The sequence below is a fragment of the Lepisosteus platostomus genome, chromosome 6, assembly GCF_059453375.1.
Source record: "Lepisosteus platostomus isolate fLepPlt1 chromosome 6, fLepPlt1.hap1, whole genome shotgun sequence".
Lineage (NCBI taxonomy): Eukaryota > Metazoa > Chordata > Actinopteri > Semionotiformes > Lepisosteidae > Lepisosteus > Lepisosteus platostomus.
The window spans coordinates 52,932,761-52,958,321 of record NC_142616.1 but is presented as its reverse complement, the minus strand read 5'-3'; the positions used below and the strand labels follow the sequence as shown (position 1 = coordinate 52,958,321).

At 37.2% G+C, this 25,561-nt stretch overlaps 1 protein-coding gene across 3 annotated transcripts in view; it reads left to right on the top strand.

The window, feature by feature from the left end:
- Positions 1-17,828, top strand: part of pdzrn3b (PDZ domain containing RING finger 3b) — a 115,603-nt gene extending 97,775 nt beyond the window's left edge. For all 3 annotated transcript variants that reach the window (XM_088636344.1, XM_088636343.1, XM_088636345.1), the window contains 7 exons: positions 8,513-8,766; positions 10,484-10,571; positions 12,875-12,973; positions 13,381-13,443; positions 13,576-13,677; positions 14,808-14,924; positions 15,325-17,828. In XM_088636344.1, the coding sequence (XP_088492470.1) occupies positions 8,513-8,766; positions 10,484-10,571; positions 12,875-12,973; positions 13,381-13,443; positions 13,576-13,677; positions 14,808-14,924; positions 15,325-16,872 (2,271 nt within the window). In that variant the 3' untranslated portion in view covers positions 16,873-17,828. The remainder of the gene's footprint in view (positions 1-8,512; positions 8,767-10,483; positions 10,572-12,874; positions 12,974-13,380; positions 13,444-13,575; positions 13,678-14,807; positions 14,925-15,324) is intronic.
- Positions 17,829-25,561: the final 7,733 nt, after the last annotated feature.

Here is a 25,561-nt window from a genome sequence, read left to right as displayed (position 1 = left end):
TGCTTGGACTGAGCTAGACTCCAAGAAAGCACAGCACAGCTGCTGCCCGGAAGATGCGCCTCTTACTTTGATACAGTCCTTAAATCATCATTGTGCAAGTCAGTGGGGGCAGGTTGACAAATTTTGGATTAAATAAAATATGGAATTTCTGTCAAGTGCTGTGTTGTACCCTTAGAAAAATGGGTCTCCTCTCTGTCTAGTTCATGTGATATTCATAGTGGTGACTATGATAACATTGCTAATGAGAGATGACAGCACATTATTCTCAAGCTGTTCCCTATGATTTTAGCCTCATCAGGCTGACTCTAGTCATTTTTTTCTGCATCTATTCATCTGTTACTTTTTTTACGAAGTAGGTTTGAAGACGTACACCAGAAATCAAATAGTGGATTCAGAGACCTGCTACGTAATTGTGTTTAGCCTTTCTGTAACTAATGTGAAACAGCAAGCCTGCTTTTTTCAAAAAGGTGTAGTTTGTAATCTAAGATCTTATATAGCCTAAAGTTATATTATTATTGTTGTTGTTAAGAAGAAGCATTTTATTTATTTAAACTGAATAGAATGTAATTTGCTTCCTAGATTTCTGGTTTATTCATTTCTGATTATAAAATATCACCCACTCCTTTATGTTTATTATCTGTGACAACAGTGATACACAAGAATCTGTGTTTTGGCAGGTAGAAATAAAAGGGGCTTTTCTTGTTGTCATTTAGAACTAAATATTGTTCAGATTTTAGTCAGTATAAAAACACAATTTCTTTAATGAACACCTAAGGGGATAGTCAGTCATCACAATGAACAAAAATGAAACCAAAGAAAGATAATGAAAGTGTCCTACGCCTAAATAAGATTGAGAGGGAATAAATAATGCTGCCTTTTTATATATACATGCTAATTAACTGCTTTCATGTAGCCAGTTTATTCTTTGTTCTTCAGTAAAACAGCATACTACAGTAAATAAAGGCTTCTGTGTTTTAAATAAGCTGGAGACATTTCTTATGAGTAACTGTTTCCCTGAATCACTAAAAAGAATGGCACACATGCATGAAGAAAGTCCATTACCAGGCTCACAGAGATTGTATCGCTTCTTTTAAGACTGTTAAAAGTAAAATAAAAGGCGGATTAGCAGCTGTCGCAACCAGAATTAACCTACATTTTGAACCTTCTTTCCGACACTCCACCAATAAAGTACTGGAATAAGCCTTAAAGCCTCTACATCTTGTATGAAATCTTTAAAGTTGTGAAGCTTTTTTTTTGTCTTTAAATGCATACTTCATAGAATTTGCTTAAGAAGTGTATCGAACCATGAAGAGTGTCTTATAAAGAGCTTGCGACACTTGTGGCCTGTTGGAATGCACATTTGTAGACTGTATTTCCCAAGGATTTTTCATGGCTTTCCAGAAATGAAAGACTTCTTCAGTCATTCTTTTACAGAAGATTTGTTTCACCAGTGTCTCAGATCTGCACTGATCAATTCTATTCCCGTTTACCATTTTACTATTCATGATCTTTTGTCACTCTAAATGAGACTGAAATGGAGAGCTGTGTTTATTGGCCAGTATCAGATGAGTGCAATCTGTTGAAGTGACAGAAATTCTAAAAATGCATTTGCAAGGTGAGGAAACAAGGGAAAAAAAGTTCATCTAAAAACAGAAAACTGTCTTACCCTAGCTTAGATAAACAATAGATGCCTTTTCATAAAAAGTCAATTAGTTAAGCATCATTAAATTGTTACCACCACAATACTACAATAACCACCGTGATTAAACAGATTTATTCTATAATAATTTCTAGATCTTATATTTGATTTGATTTCTTATCCATTCCCTGGTTTCCAAAACCAACAGCAGCTGATACAAAGCAAAACAAAGATGTAACAACAAAAGATAACAGCTTAGCCACCCTGGCATTAGGTCAACAATGAAAGAAAACCTAAAATGTGAACACCTGTCAACCTGTGTTCAAATTTTAATTATGCCTGATTTAAATTCCTGGAGTTAGCAAGGTGTAAGTGTGGCACTGCTTGGTAATTTAAATTATCTCCAGGACAATGCTTTTGCTTAAAACAACATAATGAGCTGTTTGGAGATATCACAGATGTTGTGACCTTGACTGGGGCACAGATTTGAAGTGAGGAACACAGTATGCAACATCACCCCCAGCTGAGAATAACAGTCTGTCTTTCTCTCTTGACGTAATGGGGTGGGGGGAGGAATTACAGCTGGAGAAAAAAAAGTTTTTTTTTCACCAGGATCATATAAAGCTGATATCTTTAATTAACAGGGGGACTCTACGATGTGGTTTGTATAAAAGAATATGTGCTGAGAATTCCCTCATCCCTTCACCCAGTAAAAAAGACTTGAAGTTTTAAATCTCAGACCCTGCCTTGGCAAACAATAGCCAGACTTCATTACTGTTCTTTTAGGAAGAAGAGTACACAACCAGGATTTAACGAAATCCAAATGTCAGCCATTTATTAAAGCAATGTTTGCTTTTATGTTTCCCGTCCCCCACCTGTGTATTGAGGGGTTACATGACGTCATTGGCTTTATCAGTCTAGACCCGTGGGTCTTTCTCTGGGTGTGCAAGATGCCCTTTCTGGGGGTATGAGACATGCCAGATTTCTTCAGAAAGTAAATCACTTAAAACACAAATGAAGCACAAGCATGTAATTACAACTGTATCATCAAACCTATACATTTTATGATAAATGTAAAATAAGTGTAATTATTCATGTATTCTTAATTTTAATGCAAGGTTAAATATAGAATTCTCTTTCATTCCAGATTTATGATCTTAAGTATCTTAAGTTTAAAGAACTGAACTACTTCAACAATTTTTTACTTTTATTTTTATTTAACTGCGGGCTGCAGTTAAGGTTCCGAACTACTGGTCTAGGCTAACAGAATCAGGGTGCTTGTGGTACTCTTGGAAAAAGTACATTTTTATTCATTCACTTGTTATCACTGATCTGTCAGGAAAAGAGCAAAAAACACTTTGTAGTACTGTCTTGCAAGAAGTGAAGTTCATTCTTACAATTCCAAATCACAAAAACAGTTTAAACTGCTGTAATTTAAACAATAATCCGTAAAATTAAGAAATTTATTGAGAATGTTAAAAGTACCAACTGTTACAAATCTGATCCAACCAGCTTGAATTTGAATGTGAATGTCTGATGGCAATTTTTTCTTAAGCCACACATCTTCAAGTGTAACTCCTCAGATTAAATGACTCTTCTGTAATTTAGTGGTTTCTTTACACAGCTGAGTTATTACTACCCATTGCAATATAAGGTGTAATAAATCCTACTGTCACAGGCTCGTATTGTGTAGATGTACTGTATGTGCTCTATTCCTTCATCCTCACACTGGATTTGAGTTGATTTGCAGTAGATAATATCAAATCAGCATTAGGATTTACTTGTTATATACAATGCATACATTTACATACCCTATACCGGTTATCTTAATATTGTACTTTCTAGGCTGATTGTGCAAATGTTTTCACCTACAGTATATAATATTTAAATTCTACGACATAAATATGATTATAGACACCGTACTTTAGCCTATCTGAGAGTGTTTTTTATTATTTCCTAAAGACTGCAGTTCAAGTAAGTAACAGTCCTGTTTTTTATCTCTACCACCTGCAGATCTTGAGCTAATGTATTTATAAGAAAACTGTCATAGCGGTCCGGCACAAAGATGCTGAGGGGTAGAGGTTAGGTCTGTGAACGTTAGCAGTCTGCCCCTTCACCATGTGCTTTTAATGTTTCCAGCGTGCTCAGTCAAGTGAGATGTGCTGACCACATTGGGAGTGGCAGTGCTTTGTTTGGGGTAGGTGCCTTTGAAAAGGAGTGGGAATCCTGGGTCACGATTGCTGTGTGAGCCTGTAAAAGCAGGAGAGCAAGCAGAAAAAAAGAAGTTGCAACAGTCGGCATTCATCTTTCACAGCTGAGCTGTGGTGTCATTGCTGCTCCTCGGAGCTTCAAGGAAAAGGCTGGAGTTGAATGGATGCATATTTTACCTTGAATAAGTAGCATTTTGTTAGTATTGTTACAGTGCCTTGCGAAAGTATTCGGCCCCCTTGAACTTTTCAACCTTTTGCCACATTTCAGGCTTCAAACATAAAGATATAAATTTTTTATTTTATGTGAAGAATCACCAACAAGTGGGACACAATTGTGAAGTGGAACGAAATCTATTGGATTTTTGAAACTTTTTTAACTAATAAAAAAATGAAAAGTGGGGCGTGCAAAATTATTCGGCCCCTTTACTTTCAGTGCAGCAAACTCACTCCAGAAGTTCAGCGAGGATCTCTGAATGATCCAATGTTGTCCTAAATGACTGATGGTGATAAATAGAATCCACCTGTGTGTAATCAAGTCTCTGTATAAATGCACCTGCTCTGTGATAGTCTCAAGGTTCTGTTGAAAGCGCAGAGAGCATCATGAAGACCAAGGAACACACCAGGCAGGTCCGTAATACTGTTGTGGAGAAGTTTAAAGCCGGATTTGGATACAAAAAGATTTCCCAAGCTTCAAACATCCCAAGGAGCACTGTGCAAGCGATCATCTTGAAATGGAAGGAGTATCAGACCACTGCAAATCTACCAAGACCTGGCCGTCCCTCTAAACTTTCAGCTCAGACAAGGAGAAGACTGATCAGAGATGCAGCCAAGAGGCCCATGATCACTCTGGATGAACTGCAGAGAACTACAGCTGAGGTGGGAGAGTCTGTCCATAGGACAACAATCAGTCTTACACTGCACAAATCTGGCCTTTATGGAAGAGTGGCAAGAAGAAAGCCATTTCTCAAAGATATCCATAAAAAGTCTCGTCTAAAGTTTGCCACAAGCCACCTGGGAGACACCCCAAACATGTGGAAGAAGGTGCTCTGGTCAGATGAAACCAAAATCGAACTTTTTGGCCACAATGCAAAACGATATGTTTGGCGTAAAAGCAACACAGCTCATCACCCTCAACACACCATCCCCACTGTCAAACATGGTGGTGGCAGCATCATGGTTTGGGCCTGCTTTTCTTCAGCAGGGACAGGGAAGATGGTTAAAATTGAGGGGAAGATGGATGCAGCCAAATACAGGACCATTCTGGATGAAAACCTGTTGGAGTCTGCAAAAGACCTGAAACTGGGACGGAGATTTATCTTCCAACAAGACAATGATCCCAAACATACAGCAAAATCTACAAAGGAATGGTTCACAAATAAACGTATCCAGGTGTTTGAATGGCCAAGTCAAAGTCCAGACCTGAATCCAATCGAGAATCTGTGGAAAGAGCTGAAAACTGCTGTTCACAAACGCTCTCCATTCAACCTCACTGAGCTCGAGCTGTTTTGCAAGGAAGAATGGGCAAGAATTTCAGTCTCTCGATGTGCAAAACTGATAGAGACATACCCCAAGCGACTTGCAGCTGTAATCGCAGCAAAAGGTGGCTCTACAAAGTATTAACGCAAGGGGGCCGAATAATTTTGCACCCCCCACTTTTCATTTTTTTATTAGTTAAAAAAGTTTCAAAAATCCAATAGATTTCGTTCCACTTCACAATTGTGTCCCACTTGTTGGTGATTCTTCACATAAAATAAAAAATTTATATCTTTATGTTTGAAGCCTGAAATGTGGCAAAAGGTTGAAAAGTTCAAGGGGGCCGAATACTTTCGCAAGGCACTGTATATGATCGTATGCTGCATTGTTCACTTATCGCCAGTGCATTTAGTTTAGAGAAAAAAATAAACTTTGTTGTGTTCTTGGCTTGTGCAACAACAAAGATAAGTTCCCAATTACTTTTTGTTGTTGGTCTATGTTTGAAGGTCATAATCCACATGCATAATTCTATACTGTATGTGAGTAAGACTAATGGCTTGCGAAAAAGTATGTGCTTTTGTATGTTCTCTAAAGATATCTTAATTAAACAGATTTGTATCTCTGTGTCTATGTACATGTACAGTATATATACGGTACTAGCACTAAACAAACTACTCGTTTTGTACCTGACATTGTGTGTAATATCTAATTACATTCTAAGCCAGCACTTTTTCTTTCCATTTCCAATGTTAAGAAAGTACAAGTTGAGCCATTATAGATGATCCAATTATCCTTCAGGCATGGATTAGTTTTAATCCCTTTTAGTTATTAGCAATTGCATAACCTCTTCAAAGTTTAACAGTAAATTTCCATTTTCCATTTACACCATGATTTCTGCAGATATTAATATCAACAGTGGATGAAACATATTGGTCTATCCTTAAAAGACATTGAATTATTATATTAAACTTTGAAAGTATATACATGCGCTGTAAGCTATGAATATGAATGAATGTGAGCCGTGGTTGTGTAGACATCTCTTCAGGTGGAGTGGGGAATAAATCTGAAATATGATTGACACTGCTGCTGTGTTCCTTATACAGACTAATCTCATACTTATCTCTAGGCAAACCCTCATATATAACTTGGAATGAAAATTATTGCTGAAGGGAACGATGTCAACAGAACATTTGAGTTTATTGACATTTGTGGACATACTTATTTTAATATTGGCATTTATTTAATCATTGTGAATGCACCACTCATGCTTCACAGTGCCTGCACTAAGCCTGAATATTGACAAAAAATATTGTACCTTCTTTATTTAAGACTGAAAAAAGCAATTTACTACTGGTCTAGTACAAGCAAATTGTGATATAAATAAGAGTCAATTTAGGATCGATACCTTATTTTGGCGTATGCTGGAACTGTGGCGGTCCTTTCATCTTTCATTAAAGAGTTGTAAAAGCACCAAGGAGTAGTTTAAATATGCCAAGTGGCAAATCCGACTTTAATTAGCTCCTTCATAGAAACATACTGTAGCCCTTTTCCACAAATTAATCTTCATAGGTTAAAATATTGAATTCAGTCAATTTCCAAAGGGAAGTCACTTTTTTTCACAGTGAGAAAATTACTTTTATTAAATGAGGGCACCTCATTTCAGTTTGTATAATGACCTTGATTAATCAAAGCTAGGCTCATGCTAATTAATATCCCATTTGGTTCAGTAGTACTTTCACCTTATGAAATAGGGAGGGGTATTAGCAAGTTATCATACATTATCCTTTGACTTTTGGATTTTAAACATGGTCTTTGCCACACTTTGGGACAGTTTTTGTTAGTAGTATCTGTTGCAAATTATTTGCTTCTGCTAGCATCCAGCATTGGGGAAACATCCAGGGGAAACAAACAGTTTCCACAAGACATATGCTTCAGTAATCCAAGAAGAAATTGCTTTAAACAGTCTAGAATAGACAACAGTAGTTGTTGTAATTATCAGTATTCTGTGCTCTAATAATGTGAAAATACAGGCAAAACCGATATAAAGTCATTTTAGTAGAAGTTTTGAAAGGACTTTCACTGTTTAGAAAAAGCCAAAATGCGTTGGCTTGTTGAAGGCACATTTAAGATCTAGTTCAGGTCCTTCAAACAGCTTATCAGACAGCACGGTGTTCTAAATTGCAGATACTGTATGCATCTTTTAGCCTATTTAAGATTGGAGCAGCTGTGTCTGTGCACTTTTGAACTATATCTTCTGTCTTCATATCCTTGTTTATAGTGAGGCTTAATGTCTCCTGATGTAATTAGGAGAGAGCCCCATACAAAAAGCAGTCATCAGAAGTCCTCATGTTTTCATTACTGCTTGCTATGTCTGGTCTATGGTGAATATAGACATCTTGCCACCAAATGTACAATAACAAAATATTAAATCATCCGCAAAGTACTTTTAGTTTATCAAAGGCAAAAAAGGCATTTGTGTTCTTAAAAATTCAACTGCTGGCAGGCTGCCGTATGTGTTCTTCCTAGTTAATGCTGTTGATTTTAATTATTAGTTGCTGTGGTAAATTCTTTCCTGTCCTGCTAATTGGAGCTCTTTTGAGAATTGCAAATCACACATATAATACGCAGAAAAATGAAGGTCAACACTAATCTGGGTAAATTATTGAGTTAGTAAAAATTTCCATTTTTAATATATCTGTGGCGCGTGTGTGTGCTAAACTGGGTAATCTGAAAAGCCTGCTCACAGACTCAGCAGCTTAAGGGCAGACAAAGCCAATATTGATGTTTTTTTTTTCTCAGATTAACCCTGCCTCTTTGACACTGCCAGCCATAGCACTGAATTAACTTTATTTATGTAGCGTCAGTGTTTTCATATAAATGTGTGCTGAGCTATCGTAAAATGTGGAGAACAGGCACAAATAGAATCACTGATAATGGCTATTTTCATTTTAATTCAATGGTGTAACTTATTATTGAGCAGCGAAGTGATCTAAATTGCATGTAGCCTTTAGCTTTGTTTCCCTTCCCTCTACTCCAATTGAAGTTTGAAGTTCAGGATGAATATTTTACTGTCCCTTGTCCAATCTAAAGTTAAAGAAATGTCATTCTGCCTTGTAACCCTTCAGTGCTGAGCAGATGTAGATTACCATGCTTATGACTGATTTAGTGCATGCACATTTTTTTTTACCAGGTCAATGGAAAAGATCTGTCCAAAGCCACCCATGAGCAGGCAGTGGAAGCTTTCAAAATGGCCAAGGAGCCCATCGTGGTGCAGGTGCTTCGAAGAGCTCCACGCACTAAAGTTTTGAATGCCACCCAGGAGTCCCAGCTCGCAGACATGAGCACACAGACGGACATCACCTTCGAGCACATCATGGCCCTGGCAAAACTGCCACCTCCCAGCACACCTGTTGGTGTTCTTGAGCAGTACCTTTTGCCAGAAGGGTAAGCATAGCCTTCCCTTAATATTTATGGGTCACTTTTTATAACGTTTTAGTCATAAAACTGCAACATACTGAATTTAAAAGCATCATGAAAACTGCAGTTTCTTGAAACCCAACTTCATTGTTTGCTTTCTTTTATTTTCTGCTTCATGAATTTAAGAATTGTTTATATTGCATCTAATAGGATTCAACACAATTTCAAAATCATTTCTCACACACTTAAGTTGGAAGCTGTCATCATTAAACCAAAAGGGTGTAGAACTGGCTGGGTTTTTAATACTGATCCATATCTCAGCACCTTTAACCTATAGAAGCCATGGATGGCATTCTGTGAAGGAGCTATATTCTGTGAAAGAGGTATATTTGAATTACTGTGCTGTTTTTATTCAGTGTATCTTAGAAAAAAACTGTCAAATTATAGTCAAATGTCATAAAATATGTATATATTTGTTGCTGTTTTGAATTGTAAGCAAACTCCTATCTTGCCTAAGGGCTATGTACTGTTAAATGTTAGGTCTACAACAGTGCAGTTCTTGAATCCTTTATAGTCAACAAACATATTGCTAGGCTCTTTAAACAGGAAATTAAACTGTATCGTCCCAGGAGTCCAATTGAATATTCACTTATATATGCTGTGTTCCATGTAGAAATTACACTTGTCAGTCTGGGAGATAGCCAAGCCTAGGGCAGGTAGTACAATTATGGTTCATGCTAATTTATATTGGTATTAGGTTTCATACAGCTATATCTAGAATTCTCAGTCTGTGGCCTCTAGCAATGTACTAGTATTGGTTATTATATGTCAGAACTGCAAGGTAAGGTAAGTTGTGTTATGATTGTTGTGCCTTATAAACAATTACTTTTATTGAAATTAATTTTAATTATAAAATGTTTGAAATTAGGTCTTGAAAAAGTCTCCAGGTTATTTTCTGAGACAAAAACTCTGTAATAATAATTTATCGAACAAAAGTCTGCTCAGAATATGTCATAATACTGTATTGTATCTGAAAAAGCATTAAATTGTGGCTACTGACATAGGTATTTACAATATATTTTAGAATATCCGGGATGTTTTCCTATTGCAAATTGACTTAGATTAACACTTAAGAGTACCAGGACAATCTAAAATTACTGTTTTGTTTTTTTAGGGGTGGGCATCCTTTATACTGTTTTTATTGTCTAATCATAAAACAGAATGATTTGTACATTATCGTCCAATAAGTTATTTGTCAAATTTTTGTTTTTTTTTCTGAATTCTTTATGGATCCACAAGATAATAAATTGCTAGGAATAAGACTATATAATTGTTGCCATTAGTACAATAAAATATGATTTAATTGGGTCACTGTGGTTAAGGAAACGAATATGCATGATGGTCACTGAGAAAGTAAACTATCTCTAAAAAATTCAGGAGAGTTTGTCCCAGTACAGTATATTAATTCTTCCAGAAGGTAGTGTTCGCTTATAAAAGTTGTAGATTGCTATAATTGTAAAACTGCATCACACTTCAAGCCCTTGCTGTGATTATTTCACAGAAGTAAGTTGTTTCTGTCTCTGTGTCTTGTCTGTGTTTTCTGTGAAAAAGTAACTTTTTATTTACAGGACTTTGTGTATAAACAGTAACTGTTCTGAGCTCTTGTTCCAAGAATATGAAAACGTCATGAGCATCAAAGGGTTACGATATTTGTATCACATTTTGTCAAATATTGTTTTTATAGACATTCCCCAGGACATGAATACTATGACCCAAATGACTTCTTGGAAGGCATGCACCAGGAAATGGAGAGAGAGGAGCTTGAATATGAGGTAGTGTCAGAGAAATTGCCAATCTCTACAGTGGCTCATTGTTACTTAAAATAAAGATATTCTGTTTAAATATCTATACAATACAGCTATACAGTATCTTGTAGACCCTTTGGCTGCAATGCAATTAACTGTCAACACATTGTATACTCTGTGCAGCTCACTAGATATTTTTCACTGAACAGCATTTTTATTTGTGAACCTATGGCTAATTTATCCTTGTATACAGATTTAAATACAAGCCAGACACGAACTGAGATGCTTGTTTATAGTAAACCATTACCAGATGCTAGATGGTAACATCATTATTTATTTGTGACAACTACTAATATGCCTTTCATTTGGTTGACAAAAGTACACTTGTAAGGAGGTCTGTTCAAATAATCATCCTGGAGCATTGGGTATGGACAAAATAGTTAAGTATGCATATCCTTCATAAATTTACTGTTATGTCAATGTGTAGTCAGACAGAGAAAAGAGCCTGAAAAAAATAAAAATTTCAAGGTCATTGGCCTATCACCATTTGCCCTAAACCTTAGCATTAATAACTTTGACTTTGATGTACTGCGTAGAGCCAAGAGGTGAACTTGCTGCATGACACAGTCAGCTGAACACTAGGAACTCTCTCAGTGGCCTGATGATATTTCTTAAGTCCGCTAAAGAATCTTCTGGATATCTTGGAAACAAGGATCAATGGATGGGTCAAGGCAATAACAAAGCCCCCATGTCTTCCTCTTGTGTTTGCTTTGTTGCTATTGATAAATGCTCTCTACCCTACCACTGTTCCATTTACTGTAATGGAAATGTCAAAACAACAAGACAAATATCACTTAGTTCCCAGAGGCTTCATTGTAGGGAATGACTGAATCTTTGCAGCTCACAGCCATCTATGTCCAATACACTAAAAAATCTTTTGACACACCTATTCAAGACTCTTAGAATTTAATATTTTATGTATATGTTGGTTTGTAAATCAAATGGAATTCTTCAGTGGAAAGATTTCATTATAAAACAGCCATGAAGATGGACCGCAAAGAAGCACTCTTTTTTTTTTTTTGAGGGAGAATCATAATTTACCAAGAAAATGCCAATATGCTTCCAGTAAAAATAAAAAAATGCCCAGGCACATACTCTCAGGACGTTTGTTTTTCTTTTCGGACGTGACACAGTCTGTAATTCAGACTTAATTCTTGTATTATAAGGTCTTGTATTATAAGTCTTTCATGTGTCACACTGTTCCTCTTGAGCGTCAAACTGTTTGCTTATATCAGCTTTTATTAATGTGATTTACCTTTTAGGTTGATGGAAATGTTCCTATTTTACACCATAATGACTCTATACTATAGCAGGTCATAAAGATTTAACTAGTTGTGTTTAACAGCCAGGATGGGAAGTCTCTGATACTTGTAATTTGTTCTATTCCTCTTAGCCTTGTGATTGCACAGACTAGCATTGGAGTGCTTCTTTTTGTATGAGAAAAAATACCTGAGCTTGTGCACTGTAATAATTTGTCTTCCTTATTATATGTAAGATGTCTTTCTGGAAGAGATTGTAGTCCCGTTTATGTACCAAGTAATCACAATAATCATTGCATTAATTATTTCACTTAAACTGTCATTAAAATGTCTTAAGTAACATTCAACAAAAAGTATCATAACAGGAAATGTATCAAAAAACACATCAGACTTATGGATGAAGAGGAAGTAAAAGTACTTCTTGCATGTGTTGTACACTAGCAATTAATGTAACAAATGTTTTAAAACAAGTATATAATGTAAACTGTGTTGGTGACAGGATTATACTATACTATTATCTATTTTCTATGGTCACAAATGGAGCCATGTCACTTAAACACTGTTGTGGTATTTAACAAATTACACATGTTGACAATTCAATAGGGAGTCACTGCTGGACTGCTGGAGCTGGGCAGCTGTCTTCCAGACATGTCAATAAATTATTCATATTTATTTTGGTCAGTATCCTAAGCATTAATAAAAAAGAAGCATGGTCTTTTGTTGCTACCCCAGTCGTAATCACATGGGGAGATATATTAGAGGGTGTAATCATACTTTCTTGTTACCTGAGCCTTGTGGGATCTGTATCATGACAGTACTGCAATAGTCGGAGTTTCACAAAAGATTTAAAGAGACCTTAATAACTCCAACATAAATTACCTGCACTTGTGAGTGACGATAGAATATTTGAGAAAATGTAACTTTTGTTACATTTAAAGGATTAGAATGTATTTTAATGTTCATGTAAATGTTTTAATTAAGTGTTCTGAGAGGTGTTTTTCCTCCTTTTAGGAAGTGGACTTGTACCGACTGAACAGTCAGGACAAACTTGGACTCACTCTTTGTTACAGAACTGATGATGAAGATGACACAGGGATCTATGTAAGCGAGGTGCGTTTCAGAATAGTGCTGGGGAAAAATGACTTGTCATGAAAAGCTGGAAAACATGGTACACACATTCCAAAAGAAAGCAACAGAGAAGCAGAAATTAGCCATGAGCAAAACTACTCCTATATCAAGGATGCTACCTCTGATATATGACTGAAAGAAAAGAATAAAGAATGACATTTGTCCACCAGTCCATTTATCATCTTACTGTCACTATGGTAGCAGACAATGGCATTTTTTTCAAAATGAATATATATAAGGTCTTTGGAATTCTTATTTCTACCCTGAAAATCATATAAATATTATATTAGCCATTTTTTCATGCCTTCTTCTATAGCGTGCTACAAGATGGTAGAAAAGATGGTTTTACATATATTCACTCTCTTCATGTCTATAAAATTGTTTTTTAGATTGACCCCAACAGCATCGCTGCTAAAGATGGTCGAATCAGAGAGGGAGATCGTATTATCCAAGTAAGTAAAACACCAGGACTATAATGCTTTTTAATATTTTAATGTGATTGTATTCCTCAGGAAGGGTTGATTTCTATTCCTTTCTATTATAACATGTCTTATGTATTTTTATATTTCGCTTTCTCTGTGTAGATCAATGGTATAGAGGTGCGGAACAGGGAGGAAGCAGTCGCTCTGCTGACCAGTGAAGAGAGTAAAAATGTGTCTCTTCTTGTGGCCAGGCCTGAAATTCAGGTAAGATAGCTGTCCTTCTAGGAAACCTGTTGAAATTATCAATAACCTTCTTCGGGAATTGAAGTTGCAGGAACTTTTTAAAAGTCATTTTTAAACATTTGACCATGTTTTCAGATATTTGTTCTCCTGCAAGTGTTTATTATATTTCTTATTTGAAGTTAATGTTCCTTAACTGATACCTTTACTTATATGATACCTTTATTTAGTTAAAGTAAAGGTATTGTAGAAACTGAGAATATAACAGGGGATAGTGTAAAAACCAACGGAAGACAGGATTTCCCATTATCCTTGTATAGAGCAAGTACTTTGACAACAGTAACACACACAGACAGGAAAGATGGAATTTAGCATTGCTACTGTCACCTCCATGCTCGAGAGAGGCAGTGGAGTTTTGACACTAAAAGAGTAGCAGAAAATTAAGTTTCCAGCTCAGCAGATTTACTGGCGAGGACAAGGGTTATCTATGACATGAAACATTGAACCGTTAGATGTATAAAATGCAAAAAAGAACGTGTTTGGTTTCATCTGTTCTTCTCTTGAAGCTGGACAATTTTTAATTTCATCTGTCCATTTGCAGAACCCACTTATTCTTGATATGGGTCACAAAAAGTTAGAGTCTGTTTGAGAAGCACAGGACTGAAACAATACCCTGGGTGAGATATCTGTTCATTGCAGGGTGCACACATGTGCAGGAACAATGTGGAAGCACAAATTAATCTACTCAGAATGTCTTTGAAAGTTGTGAGGAAACCAGAGCATCCAGAGAAAACCCACCAAGCCATAAACTTCACAACAAGCATAAACTTCAAACTCCACCAAGCATGTAAACTTCACACAGAAGAGATCTCAGACCACAATCAAATCCAGGACCTAAGAGCTATAAGGCAGCAGCATAAACCACCACGACACAGTGTTGCTACTCATTTTAGTCATAAGGCTTAAACTATACAGTACAATGTTGTTAAAAATATATTTTTTAAGGATTTAATAATAATTATTATTATTATTTGCTTTCAAACATTTAGGGTGGTTGAAGTAATTGTCAGTTTTTCTCAGTGATAGTTAAGTATGAATCACTAGTATTCTCATGATCTTGGAAAGTGAAGTATTCTGTTATTGCGTTTTCATAGCTGGATGAAGGATGGATGGATGATGACAGGAATGACTTTCTGGATGATTTACACATGGATATGCTGGAACAGCAGCACCACCAGGCCATGCAATTCACTGCCAGCATGCTTCAACAGGTAAGGCAATTTTGCAATACAATACATTGTCCTAAATATGTCATTACAAATGGGATTTCCATTCAGAAGGTAAAAGCAGCTGATGAAATTCACAGAATATATGTTCTCAAGGTCCAGGTCTCCCTGTATCCCATCATTTACTTCAAGATAGAAATTTCTTAGTGGTACTACTGTATATTTAGGCTTCTACAAGTATTAGTTCTCCTGTTTCTCTGGATTTCTGAACCAGGGTAAAAAATGCTTTTCATTTTGAAAAAATCAGGGTCTTTCAGGCACCAGCAGCAAAGTGAGATGACCTTTCTTTTGTCATTTTTTTCTCTGTTCTCATGTACAGCCATGTGATTCTGATGCTGAATACTGAGTCAATCTTTTTCCTTTGTTTATGAAACCTGTGTTTCAGAAAAAGCATGAGGAAGACGGTGGAACTACAGACACAGCGACAATTTTGTCCAACCAGCACGAGAAGGACAGTGGGGTGGGGCGCACCGATGAAAGTACACGCAACGATGAGAGCTCAGAGCAAGAGAACATGGGAGACGACCAGACCACGTCCTCCAATACCTTAGGGAGCCACCAGAAACTGACCTACAGCCATGACACTCTCGGTAGTGGGGACATGCAGTTCAGCAACGAATCCTTCATATCTGCAGACTGCACAGATGCAGACTTTCTGGGAATCCCTGCAGATGAGTGTGAGAGATTCCGTGAGCTTCTTGAGCTGAAATGTCAAGTGAAGAGCGCCAACCAGTACAGTCTTTACTACAGTACCAGTACAACAGATGTGAACAAAAGTGACCAAGAAAGTGTTGACAAGGAGCTGGAGATGCTGAATGAAGAGCTAAGAAACATTGAGCTGGAGTGCCTCAACATTGTGAGAGCTCACAAGATGCAGCAGCTGAAGGAGCAGTATCGAGAGTCCTGGATGCTACACAACAGCGGTTTCCGAAACTACAACACCAGCATCGATGTTCGCAGGCATGAGCTGTCGGATATAACAGAGCTGCCAGAGAAATCAGATAAGGATAGCTCAAGTGCCTACAATACTGGTGAGAGTTGCAGGAGCACACCTCTAACACTGGAGATGTCCCCTGACAACTCCCTGCGGAGAACAGCAGAGAGCAGCCAGGGCAGTGAGAGGGTGGCTGTCAGTATGACAGGGGCAAATAGTGTGGCTCAGAAGCCTTTGTTGTCCCAAGTGGGAGGTCAGGAGTTAACCTCTGTTAAAGGTCGCACTTCCTCCAAGGATTCAGACTCCAGCAAGCAATCAGAAGGAAAAGATAGGAAAACTGCGGAAGTCAATAAGCCTTCAAAAAGTTCTAGCTCCTGCTTAACCTACCCACACTCTCCTTACAAACATGCTCATATTCCAGCTCATGCCCAGCACTACCAGAGCTACATGCAGCTGATTCAGCAGAAGTCTGCCGTTGAGTATGCCCAGAGTCAAATGAGCCTTGTGAGCATGTGCAGAGACCCCAGCTCACAAAGCACACTGGAGCCCAAGATGGAGTGGAAAGTAAAGGTCAGGAGCGATGGCACACGCTACATTACCAAGAGACCCGTGAGGGACAAGCTCCTCAAGGAGCGGGCAATGAGGATAAAGGAGGAACGAAGCGGCATGACGACAGACGACGACACCATCAGCGAGATGAAGATGGGCCGCTACTGGAGCAAAGAGGAGAGGAAGCAGCACGTTGTGAGAGCGAAGGAGCAGAGGCAGAGGCGGGAGTTCATGAAGCAGAGCAGACTGGACTGTCTGAGGGAGCAAGGAGGTGGAGAGGACAAAAAAGAGTTGAACATCATCGAACTGAGCCACAAAAAAATGATGAAAAAGAGAAACAAGAAAATATTTGACAACTGGATGACGATCCAAGAACTGCTAACTCATGGCGCCAGATCCCCTGATGGAACAAGAGTGTACAATTCCCTTTTATCTGTAACCACTGTGTAGGTGGGCCTTCTAAATTATGTAAATAAGACACTACCATTTGGGGTAGAAATTCCTGCCATGTTAAATGTGGCAACCATGTTTTTTGTAAATATAAAATAAGTTGATCTAAAAAAAAACTACAATTTGAAAGGATGGTTATATGGACTGACAGATTATGAAATCCAGTGTAGATTGAAGGCAAATTATACATAAACAAACATTTTTTTTTTCAAATCTGCTTTCAATAACCTTTCTACCTTTGTACTCATAGTTTTGAATACAATGTAAAAAAACTGTTTCATGCTGCCTTTATACATCAATATCCATAACATTGTCTCATCAATAATCCCGAGTTAGGCTTGCAAACCCTTTTGCATTTGTAGACAGAATGCTTGCCTAGGGCAGATAACAACCGACATGTATGTATTTTTATTGAAAACAAGTATTTTCTATCAGTATTTTACTGTTAATGTGTACTTTTATTTGCTTATTTTAAAAAAACAGTATTTAGCTTCAAGTTAGTATTGGGATCCTTTTTGAATGGACTTTTGTACATTTTAATAGATTTTCCGAACAAATCAATGGTGGTCATGTTGGGCTGTACTTTTTATGATTTTTGTACACAACCAGCTTTTTAATTTGTATTAAAGTTCCACAAAAGGGATGCTGCATATTATCAGCATTTTCCTAAAAATTAGTTGTTTTGTGACAGACCTGTTAGAAATACTGCCTGCGAAACTCTGTAGCCAGTTGAACAGGTTTTGCATGTACAGTTACTGTAATTTGTTTGTTTATATATATAAAAAGCTTATTGTGTTATTGTTGGAGCCTATTGTAGTTACTGTGCGCTTTGTAGGATTGGATGTACTGAACTAAATATTACAATTTAATGAATTCCTAGATAGCAACACCTTTTGATGTCTTGTAAAATGAGATAAATAATAAATTATTGTTTTATATTTGATGCGCTTTCAAAACAGTGGTGAAAGAATGTTTTATTTTTTTCATGAAAATGAAAATGGCATTGATACACTGCAAAGCATTTAGGACTCAAAGCATCTAAACATAGGGAAGCTTTATTACATTTGTTTTAGTAAAAGTGCAACTATATACAGTAGGTAAACACACCTTTATCAATTTATGATTTACAGCCAGTTGTTTCAGTTTAAAAGTCAGATTCAGGCAGTCAGTAGTGTTAAGGAGCAGATTGTTAAGGAGCAGATCTATTTGCAAAACAAAATATGGAATAAAATTTTGGTTCCATAGCAATAGGCAGCCACTCACTACAGAAATCATAAAACAGGTAGACATTTTCAGAATTTGGATTTTAGTACTTGAACAACAAGCTTAACCAGGATACTATGCTTCTTATTGTGCATAATCAGAAAACATTAAAAAATATTTGGTTATCCCAGTTAGAATTATACATTCTCAGACTCACACCCCAAAACGAATAACTTTTCAACCAAATAGTATACTAAAACATTACCTATATGCTTTATGATTAAAAAGCATATTTTCATTTTTATTTAATAAAACTATATAGATAAACACAATTCTGGAAAGATTAAATGAACACATACAAATGCTTGACATACACTTTCCTCATATTAATTTATTTAACCATCATCTAAGCATGTAGCATCAATGAATCTGCTAGCAAAAAGAAATCCCAACAATTTCTTTATTCAGATTCACTTTTTGTAGTTGAAAGTTATAGTTTGCTATGTAGAATGCCATTATTTTCTTATTCTTGAAAATTCGCTATGTGGTTTTCAATACATAAAATTTGACTTTACTGTCCTGCTGTTACTGTCAGCCACAGATGTGATGCACTAGTCAATGAAATGTGACATTTTTATACACCTTTTTATAACACTATATAAAACCATAAACCCAAACCACTGGAAGCAAATCAATATTATAGTTCATCTGACACAAGTTGTGTATTTGTTTCTGAAATTTTTACTGCATAGTAAATTTCAAAAATACTTTGATTGCAGTAAATATATCATTACAATCCTTACAAGATAGGCAATATGCATTATGCTTATTATTGTAAGTACAGCCTTACTTGCCCAAACCACAAAAGAAAACTTCATTTTAAGAACAAAAATTTATAAAAGTCCAGCATCCTTAGTTATGTTATAACATTTTGCAATGCATGATGATATTTGTATTGCAGCTAGGTGCTAAATGGTAACTCAGAACAACATCTCTTCATAAAGCAAATATATCCTTTTATACAGACTGTCTCTGTATTTTCATTATTTTCAGTGTGTGCTCATGTAATAGCAAAAACCTCCCAGCAGATATCTGGAATCCAGATCTTAGTATCTATAAAGCGAAAACCTCATATCAGAAAATAAACATGCACAACAGGAAATGTTTCCAAAATTAACTGGTTGCTGATTATTAACATTGCTAACGCACTGCTATTCCTGTCTGTTCTTGATACTGTCTAAAGAAATTCATGGGAGGGAACAAAAATGTGCCCTTTCATTTATTTCCTCATCTCGGCAGTACTAAGTTGCGTTTTGCCATCGTCTTGATGGAGTCTGAGATATCAAAGTCAGGGCTTTCATGTTATTCTGCGGAGCCAATCGCAGAACCGCCAGTTGACACAAAGAATAGGCATTCAGGTAAAGGTCTGTAAGTGACCAGAATGATGAATGGGGCATTCGTGGAATTAATTGAAAAATCAAATGAATATCAGGAGATGAAGGCAGTTGTCCACATAAAACTAAAACTGACTTAGTTCAAATTTACATTTATTCTGTTCTTATTTACTGAGATACTATAGAAACACTGAAAAAAGACAAAAAGACAGTGAATAAAGCTGTCTACATTATTCTGCATGTCAGATTATAAGCATGCAGTTACTCTCCAGCAGCAGAGGGCTTACAGGTAGCCATGTATATATTTTTAATACAAGGCTGTGCATTAGTATGGCATATTGGTACATTGGTAACCTGGCTAGAAAGCCTACTACAGTATATAAATGATTGGCACAGAGTGCTTTCAGATATCACAAATCCCTTGATCAAGCTTCATGTGTGCTACAGTACATGCAATTATGCCACAAAACAGTCAGTTGGAGTTGGTTAAAGGTGGTAGGTTTTTTTTAGTAGAGCTATAGAACGTGTGAAAACAGTAAGGCTTCTGCACTTGGTTGTGTCATTGCAATATCACAATTGTCAGGAGCTAAAAGGAATTAAATTTTAGGATGCTTACTGGATATTTTGCAGAATGCCTAATTTTTCAACTTTTCTTGTTGAAGGAGCTTATCACAACGACACCAAAAGTCTTGATTGATTTTCTGATTAGGTCAATGAGGTGTTGATGCAGCACAGCCTTTAAGGCCTGGACAAAGCTTGGATTTGAAATCTAATCACTAATCCTAACATTATGTAGGCAACAGGTGTGCAATCATCAAGGTTAAGGTTTAAGGTTTAATTTGAAATAAGATGATGAAATTGCTTCCACATGATTGATGTGTAAATTATACATCACAGTATTTCTTTAAAAATCTGAAATTCATTATTCTATGACAGCCATACTTAAAATTCCTAAAAAGAAAAAAATCCAGAATCAGTGATTCCAATAATCCCAAAATGGTTTTGAATGAGATATCTAAACCCTAAAGGCATTCTTTTCATTGTGCCAGAGAACAAGAACATGTAACTTATTTCTCATTTTCTCTTATTTCCTCCTATTTCCTAGTCCTTTGTTTACCTTTCTCTACCACATTTTGATCCTGTGACAGAATGTAGGGCAAGGTTGTAAAGGAATCCATTTTGGAACAAGACGTTTGAGAAGCCTCTACCCACTATAATCCTCTGCTCTGTTCCAATGAGATAACTACATTTTCAGGAATAAAAAAAGGGAACACTGATTAGCCAGAGTCCAGTGTGTTGAGGCTCAGCTGTGGATAATTAGCTTAATTGTAGCCTCTCATGGTATAAAAGGTGTGGTAAATACAAGCCTTTTGTATTCTTAGGGAGTCTTGAATTGCTGAACAAAGAGGTTTAAGTGCTGAAAGAAAACAAGGGGTTCCAAAGGTGGAGCCAAGATTGATTGTTGCTGCCCTTGCTGCCTGTCAGTGCTGGAAGCTTAACCCATATCTAAATAGTAACTAATTAGGAAGACACATTTGTGTGGCTAGTTTCCCTGTGCTAGATTGAAGCCACAACTGAAAGATCCTGGCCAGAGATGATGTGGCACCCCAAATTGTCACACATGGTAGAGAATGTGGGCAATACAGTTTGTGTGCAAGGAGTGTTTTCTGTATGCAGAAGGAAATGTTGAGGAATGCTTCAAAGTGATGATGCTACCACAGCACTCCAACAGATGGCTGCTGTGCAACATGATCAAAGTCTGCTGCATGGAGATGAGCTGAAACTCATTCGTCAGCATTTACAAAAGGAAAAGTATTTCCTTGCTCTAGAAGTAGAGGAACTATCTGCAAGGATGATAATAGGCCCCCTCAATATCTGGGAAAGCCATTATCTGCATAAAAATGACTACAGCCAAAGGTGTATTTGTAACCTTTTAAAAGGACTGCAGAGAGGTAAAAGTAAAGGTGACACAGTGGTCTGACCAAAAACTAAAACATTGAAGGCAGAAATGTTGGTATGCCTAGGGGTAATTCTAGCTTTACAGGTCAAAAGGTTTCAAACCTGGACTATTTAAACTAGCTTGGAGCCCAGGTCCGGGTCCTTTGACCTCATTCACTTGGCTAGAAAATGGCTCCAGCCAGAGGTTCGCACCCCATCCCAAGTTGTAGAGTTAGAGTCCAGGATTGTTTTCTGAGGAGTCTGCCTTTGCCCTTGAAAAGATGTCACCCATTGAGAATTACTGATCACAAACAAGGAGTTTGCCAGAACAATACATAGACATAGGAGAATTATTAAATAGCAGCATATGAGTGTACTGTATGTCCTCAACCCAAAGACCTGGAATATGGATAGAAATTTTTACCCAAGGAAGGACTGAAGAGCTATTGGGAGTCCAATCAAGTGAGAAATTTGAGAAGGAATACATAAGAATAAGATAAAAATTTAGATGTAATAGGTACAGGAGATGTTCCATAAGGCCAGTGATTATCCCCTAAAAGAGAGGAGAGAGGAGTCCATGGACTGTAATACAGTATGTACTGTAATATGTGGAAAAGTGAGAAAAAGAGCCTCTTTTAAATACGTTCTATGGTATCAGGGTCCACTGAGGAAAACAGACTAGAAACTTCTGTGTACAGAAATGGCTGAAGATCAACAATGGTGGTGAAAAACTCAGTAAAACCTTCACAAAACAACATAACATAAGCATAATGCATATTAGGTGACACCAACCACTGTCCAACTGCCAAAGTTGAAATAAGGACTAGAGCTGGTACTGTAAACTGCCAGGCTGGTGTTGTACCTGCCCTTCCAAAACCTGTGATGATAGGGAGATACTACCCTGATTATTATGGGAAAATAATACCTGGGCAACTAACAATAGTGGAAACCCACCTGTCACTGAGGATCAGGGAGGGAACCTTGAAACAATATTTCCCTTCAGTGATTTAGATTGTTTTTCTTGTGAGGATGGTGAGGAAAGTATAAATACCACCCTCATTCAAGTTAAGGTAGGAGATGAGTCAAATTGAAGAAGTAGGACCCTCAACACCTGGCCTTCCAGAGGGGCCCATTGATATTACTATCTTGACCATTACCACCAAAAACTAATGGGACTTTGGGACTACTCAGTTAAGAGACCCCATAGTAACTAATATTATACAACCCAGTGTAAAAGTAATTGATGGGAATTCAGTTTGTCCCTTTGTACCCTTAAGATAGCCTCATTTAATTTCTAAAATATCATGTTGATAAAAGGTATCTTGAGGAAACAGAACAGCAGCTGTTTCTATAACCTTATTAGATATAGCCCATAGTCATGTACAGTATCTGGGGGGCCACCATGGAGAGAACCAAGGACAGAATATCGGAAGCTTTTTTCTGTCGCTGGACAGTTGTTTACATTTCAGAGTACTGTGGTTATTGCCAGAATGCCAGAGAATTGCTCCTTCCCCGGCTTTTAGAAGCCCCTGGATCCCACTATCTATACTTTAATCCTCTTGAAGGAATGGCAAAAAATTTGGTGGGGCCAATAATTACATCATCAAGGGGACATCATCATATGCTTGTAGTAGTGTATTATGCCCTGTTCTGTCCAGAAATAATACCTTTGTGTGACATACAGTATGTTCCAAAACTATTGCTAAAGAAATAATGCTGTTGTTTAGTTAATTAAAGCAAAGCACATGAGGACATCAGTCTACCATTCACAGACAGATGTCAAAAGATTTCATAAAGCCTTAAAATTCATGCTGCACAAGGTCGCTGATAAGGTTGGCAGGAACTGTGATTTTCTGATTCTCTATCTGATGTCTGCAGTTAGGGAAGTTCTGCAGGAATCCATTAAGTTCTCTTCCTTTGAGTTATTATATTGAAAACAGAATTATTAGAGCGGGCTATTAAATATGGCCAACAACAACTGATAACCCATTACAGTATGATTGAACATTTCACAAGTGTAGGACTGCATTACCACGGTGATACTTCCAAAGAATATTTACAAAAAGCACAAGCAGCACAACTGTAAAAATACACAACTGAGGACTTTCCAACCATGAGATAGGGTACTAGTTCTTGTTCCCTTAGAAAAAAGCACGTTTCTGACTAAGTGGCAAGGACCCTATGAAGTGATTTAGAAGAATGGGGAGGTCAATTATGAAGGAAGTCGGCCTGGAAGAAAACCTGAACAGATCCATCACGTGGTTTTATTAAAACCTTGGTGAAAGGGGCACTAACATCCATTTCAAACTACCAAGAGTATTGACAAGGACATGATTCTGTGTGATGAAATGGCTGACAGTATGACGACCAGTCAGAAACAGGAGGTAAAATACTTCATTGGGTACAATAGATAATCCTGGCTGGGATTAGCAACTACCCAGGGTTCAAGGTGTTCTGTATTCCCTCAGGTGTCCTGGTTTAACTGCCCACTCATTAAAGTGCATTATCAGGTTAAAGGAGGTATAATACCTGAGCAGGGGTCAAACCATGAGTAAAGAAACAGGATGCAATTAAGAACTGGCTGAGGCTTGTGAAGGGCGTTTTTTTGTCTCACAGGAGCTCTACCTAATATTGGATCTTAATTCTGGGGTTTGCAACATTTGTGGCCCCCCTAACTGATTTGACTAGGGTAAGGTGACACTTGATTTTTCCAAGGATTTCATAGTCTACACAGATGCTTTTGACATGCAGTCAGAAGAGCAATGTTGTCACATTCAGTGAGGAGAAGGACACCTTGTATTGTATTTTATCAGGAAGCTTAGTCCCCAAGAGAGACAATATACCACTCGACAGTAGGGGTGTATAGTTTAAAGTGGGCAGCAGAAATACATAAATACTACCTGTTTGGTAGGAAATTTGTTATGATCAAAGATTATGTACCATTACAGCGCAGCATAATAAGAAAAAGGACACTAGAATAACACAATGGTTTCTCAGCCTACAGGCATATAATTCAATAGTTTAACACAGAGAGGGGTGTAAATATGGTAATGTTGATGGCATCTCCAGTGTTCAATGTTTTTGGACACTAGATCTGTGGGTCTGAGCTGGGGAGGATTATGGATGCAAGATATTTTGAACCTAGAATTCTGAGAAGCCTCTACCCACTATAACCCTGTCTGCTAGGTTTTAGCCTCCTCTGCCCTATTCCAGGAACTACATTACCAGGTGGGCAAAGGGAACACTGATTAGATGGATTCCTGTGTGATGAGACTCAGCTGTGGGTGATTAGCTTGCCTTTCAAGGTGCAAAATACTGTGTGTGACCTTTTGTCTTTTGTTTGGGAGATCTGAATCACTAAAGCTTGTGCTTTTGCTGCTTAAGGAAAACTAGGTTACAAAGAAGTTTGAGAATTGAAAGCAGCTAGGCTAGTGGCTCAGGTGAAGCCAGTTTTGATTATTGTTAACCTTGGTTGAAACTGGAAGCTAAACCCATGCTGGATGTCTTAATACTAACAAGTTAATAAGGATAAAACATGTGGGAACCCCAGACTATCAAATTTCTTTAAAGGAAAAGCTAGTTGATAGTTAGGAACCATTTGGGAAAAGACTGAGGTTCTAAAGGAATTTTTAGTTTTAAAACATAATCACTGGTGATGTGGAGGTACTGGTTTTGTGCTTTCCTGTGTATAAAATGGAAGATTTATTTTCTTTGTAACTACTGTATAAGAAACAGTGCTTTGGTTCAGTTCACACAGTACTTGTAATAATTCTCTTCATTTTTATTGTATATGGTGCCTTTCATACTACACTACCCCAAGACACTTTACAATAAAACTGAAAAACTGCACAAAGATACTGTAATACACTTAAACAATTAAGGGTGAAAAAGTTTTAAGACCAGATGTAAAAGGACTGACTAACTTACAAAATCTCATGGGTTTTAGAACAGAAGGCAACCTCTTATTGTACAGAGCCTTGTTTTTGTAATTAAAAGAATGCATTCCACTGGTGTAGTTAGGAGCCCAGCTGATTAAGCCCTAAAAGGTGTGCAGCTGTATTTTCAATTTCATTCTGAGATCCACGGGGATTCAGTGCAAGGAAGACAAAACAGGTGATGTAATCTAATGCATTTTAGTTTTAGTTAAGATGAGA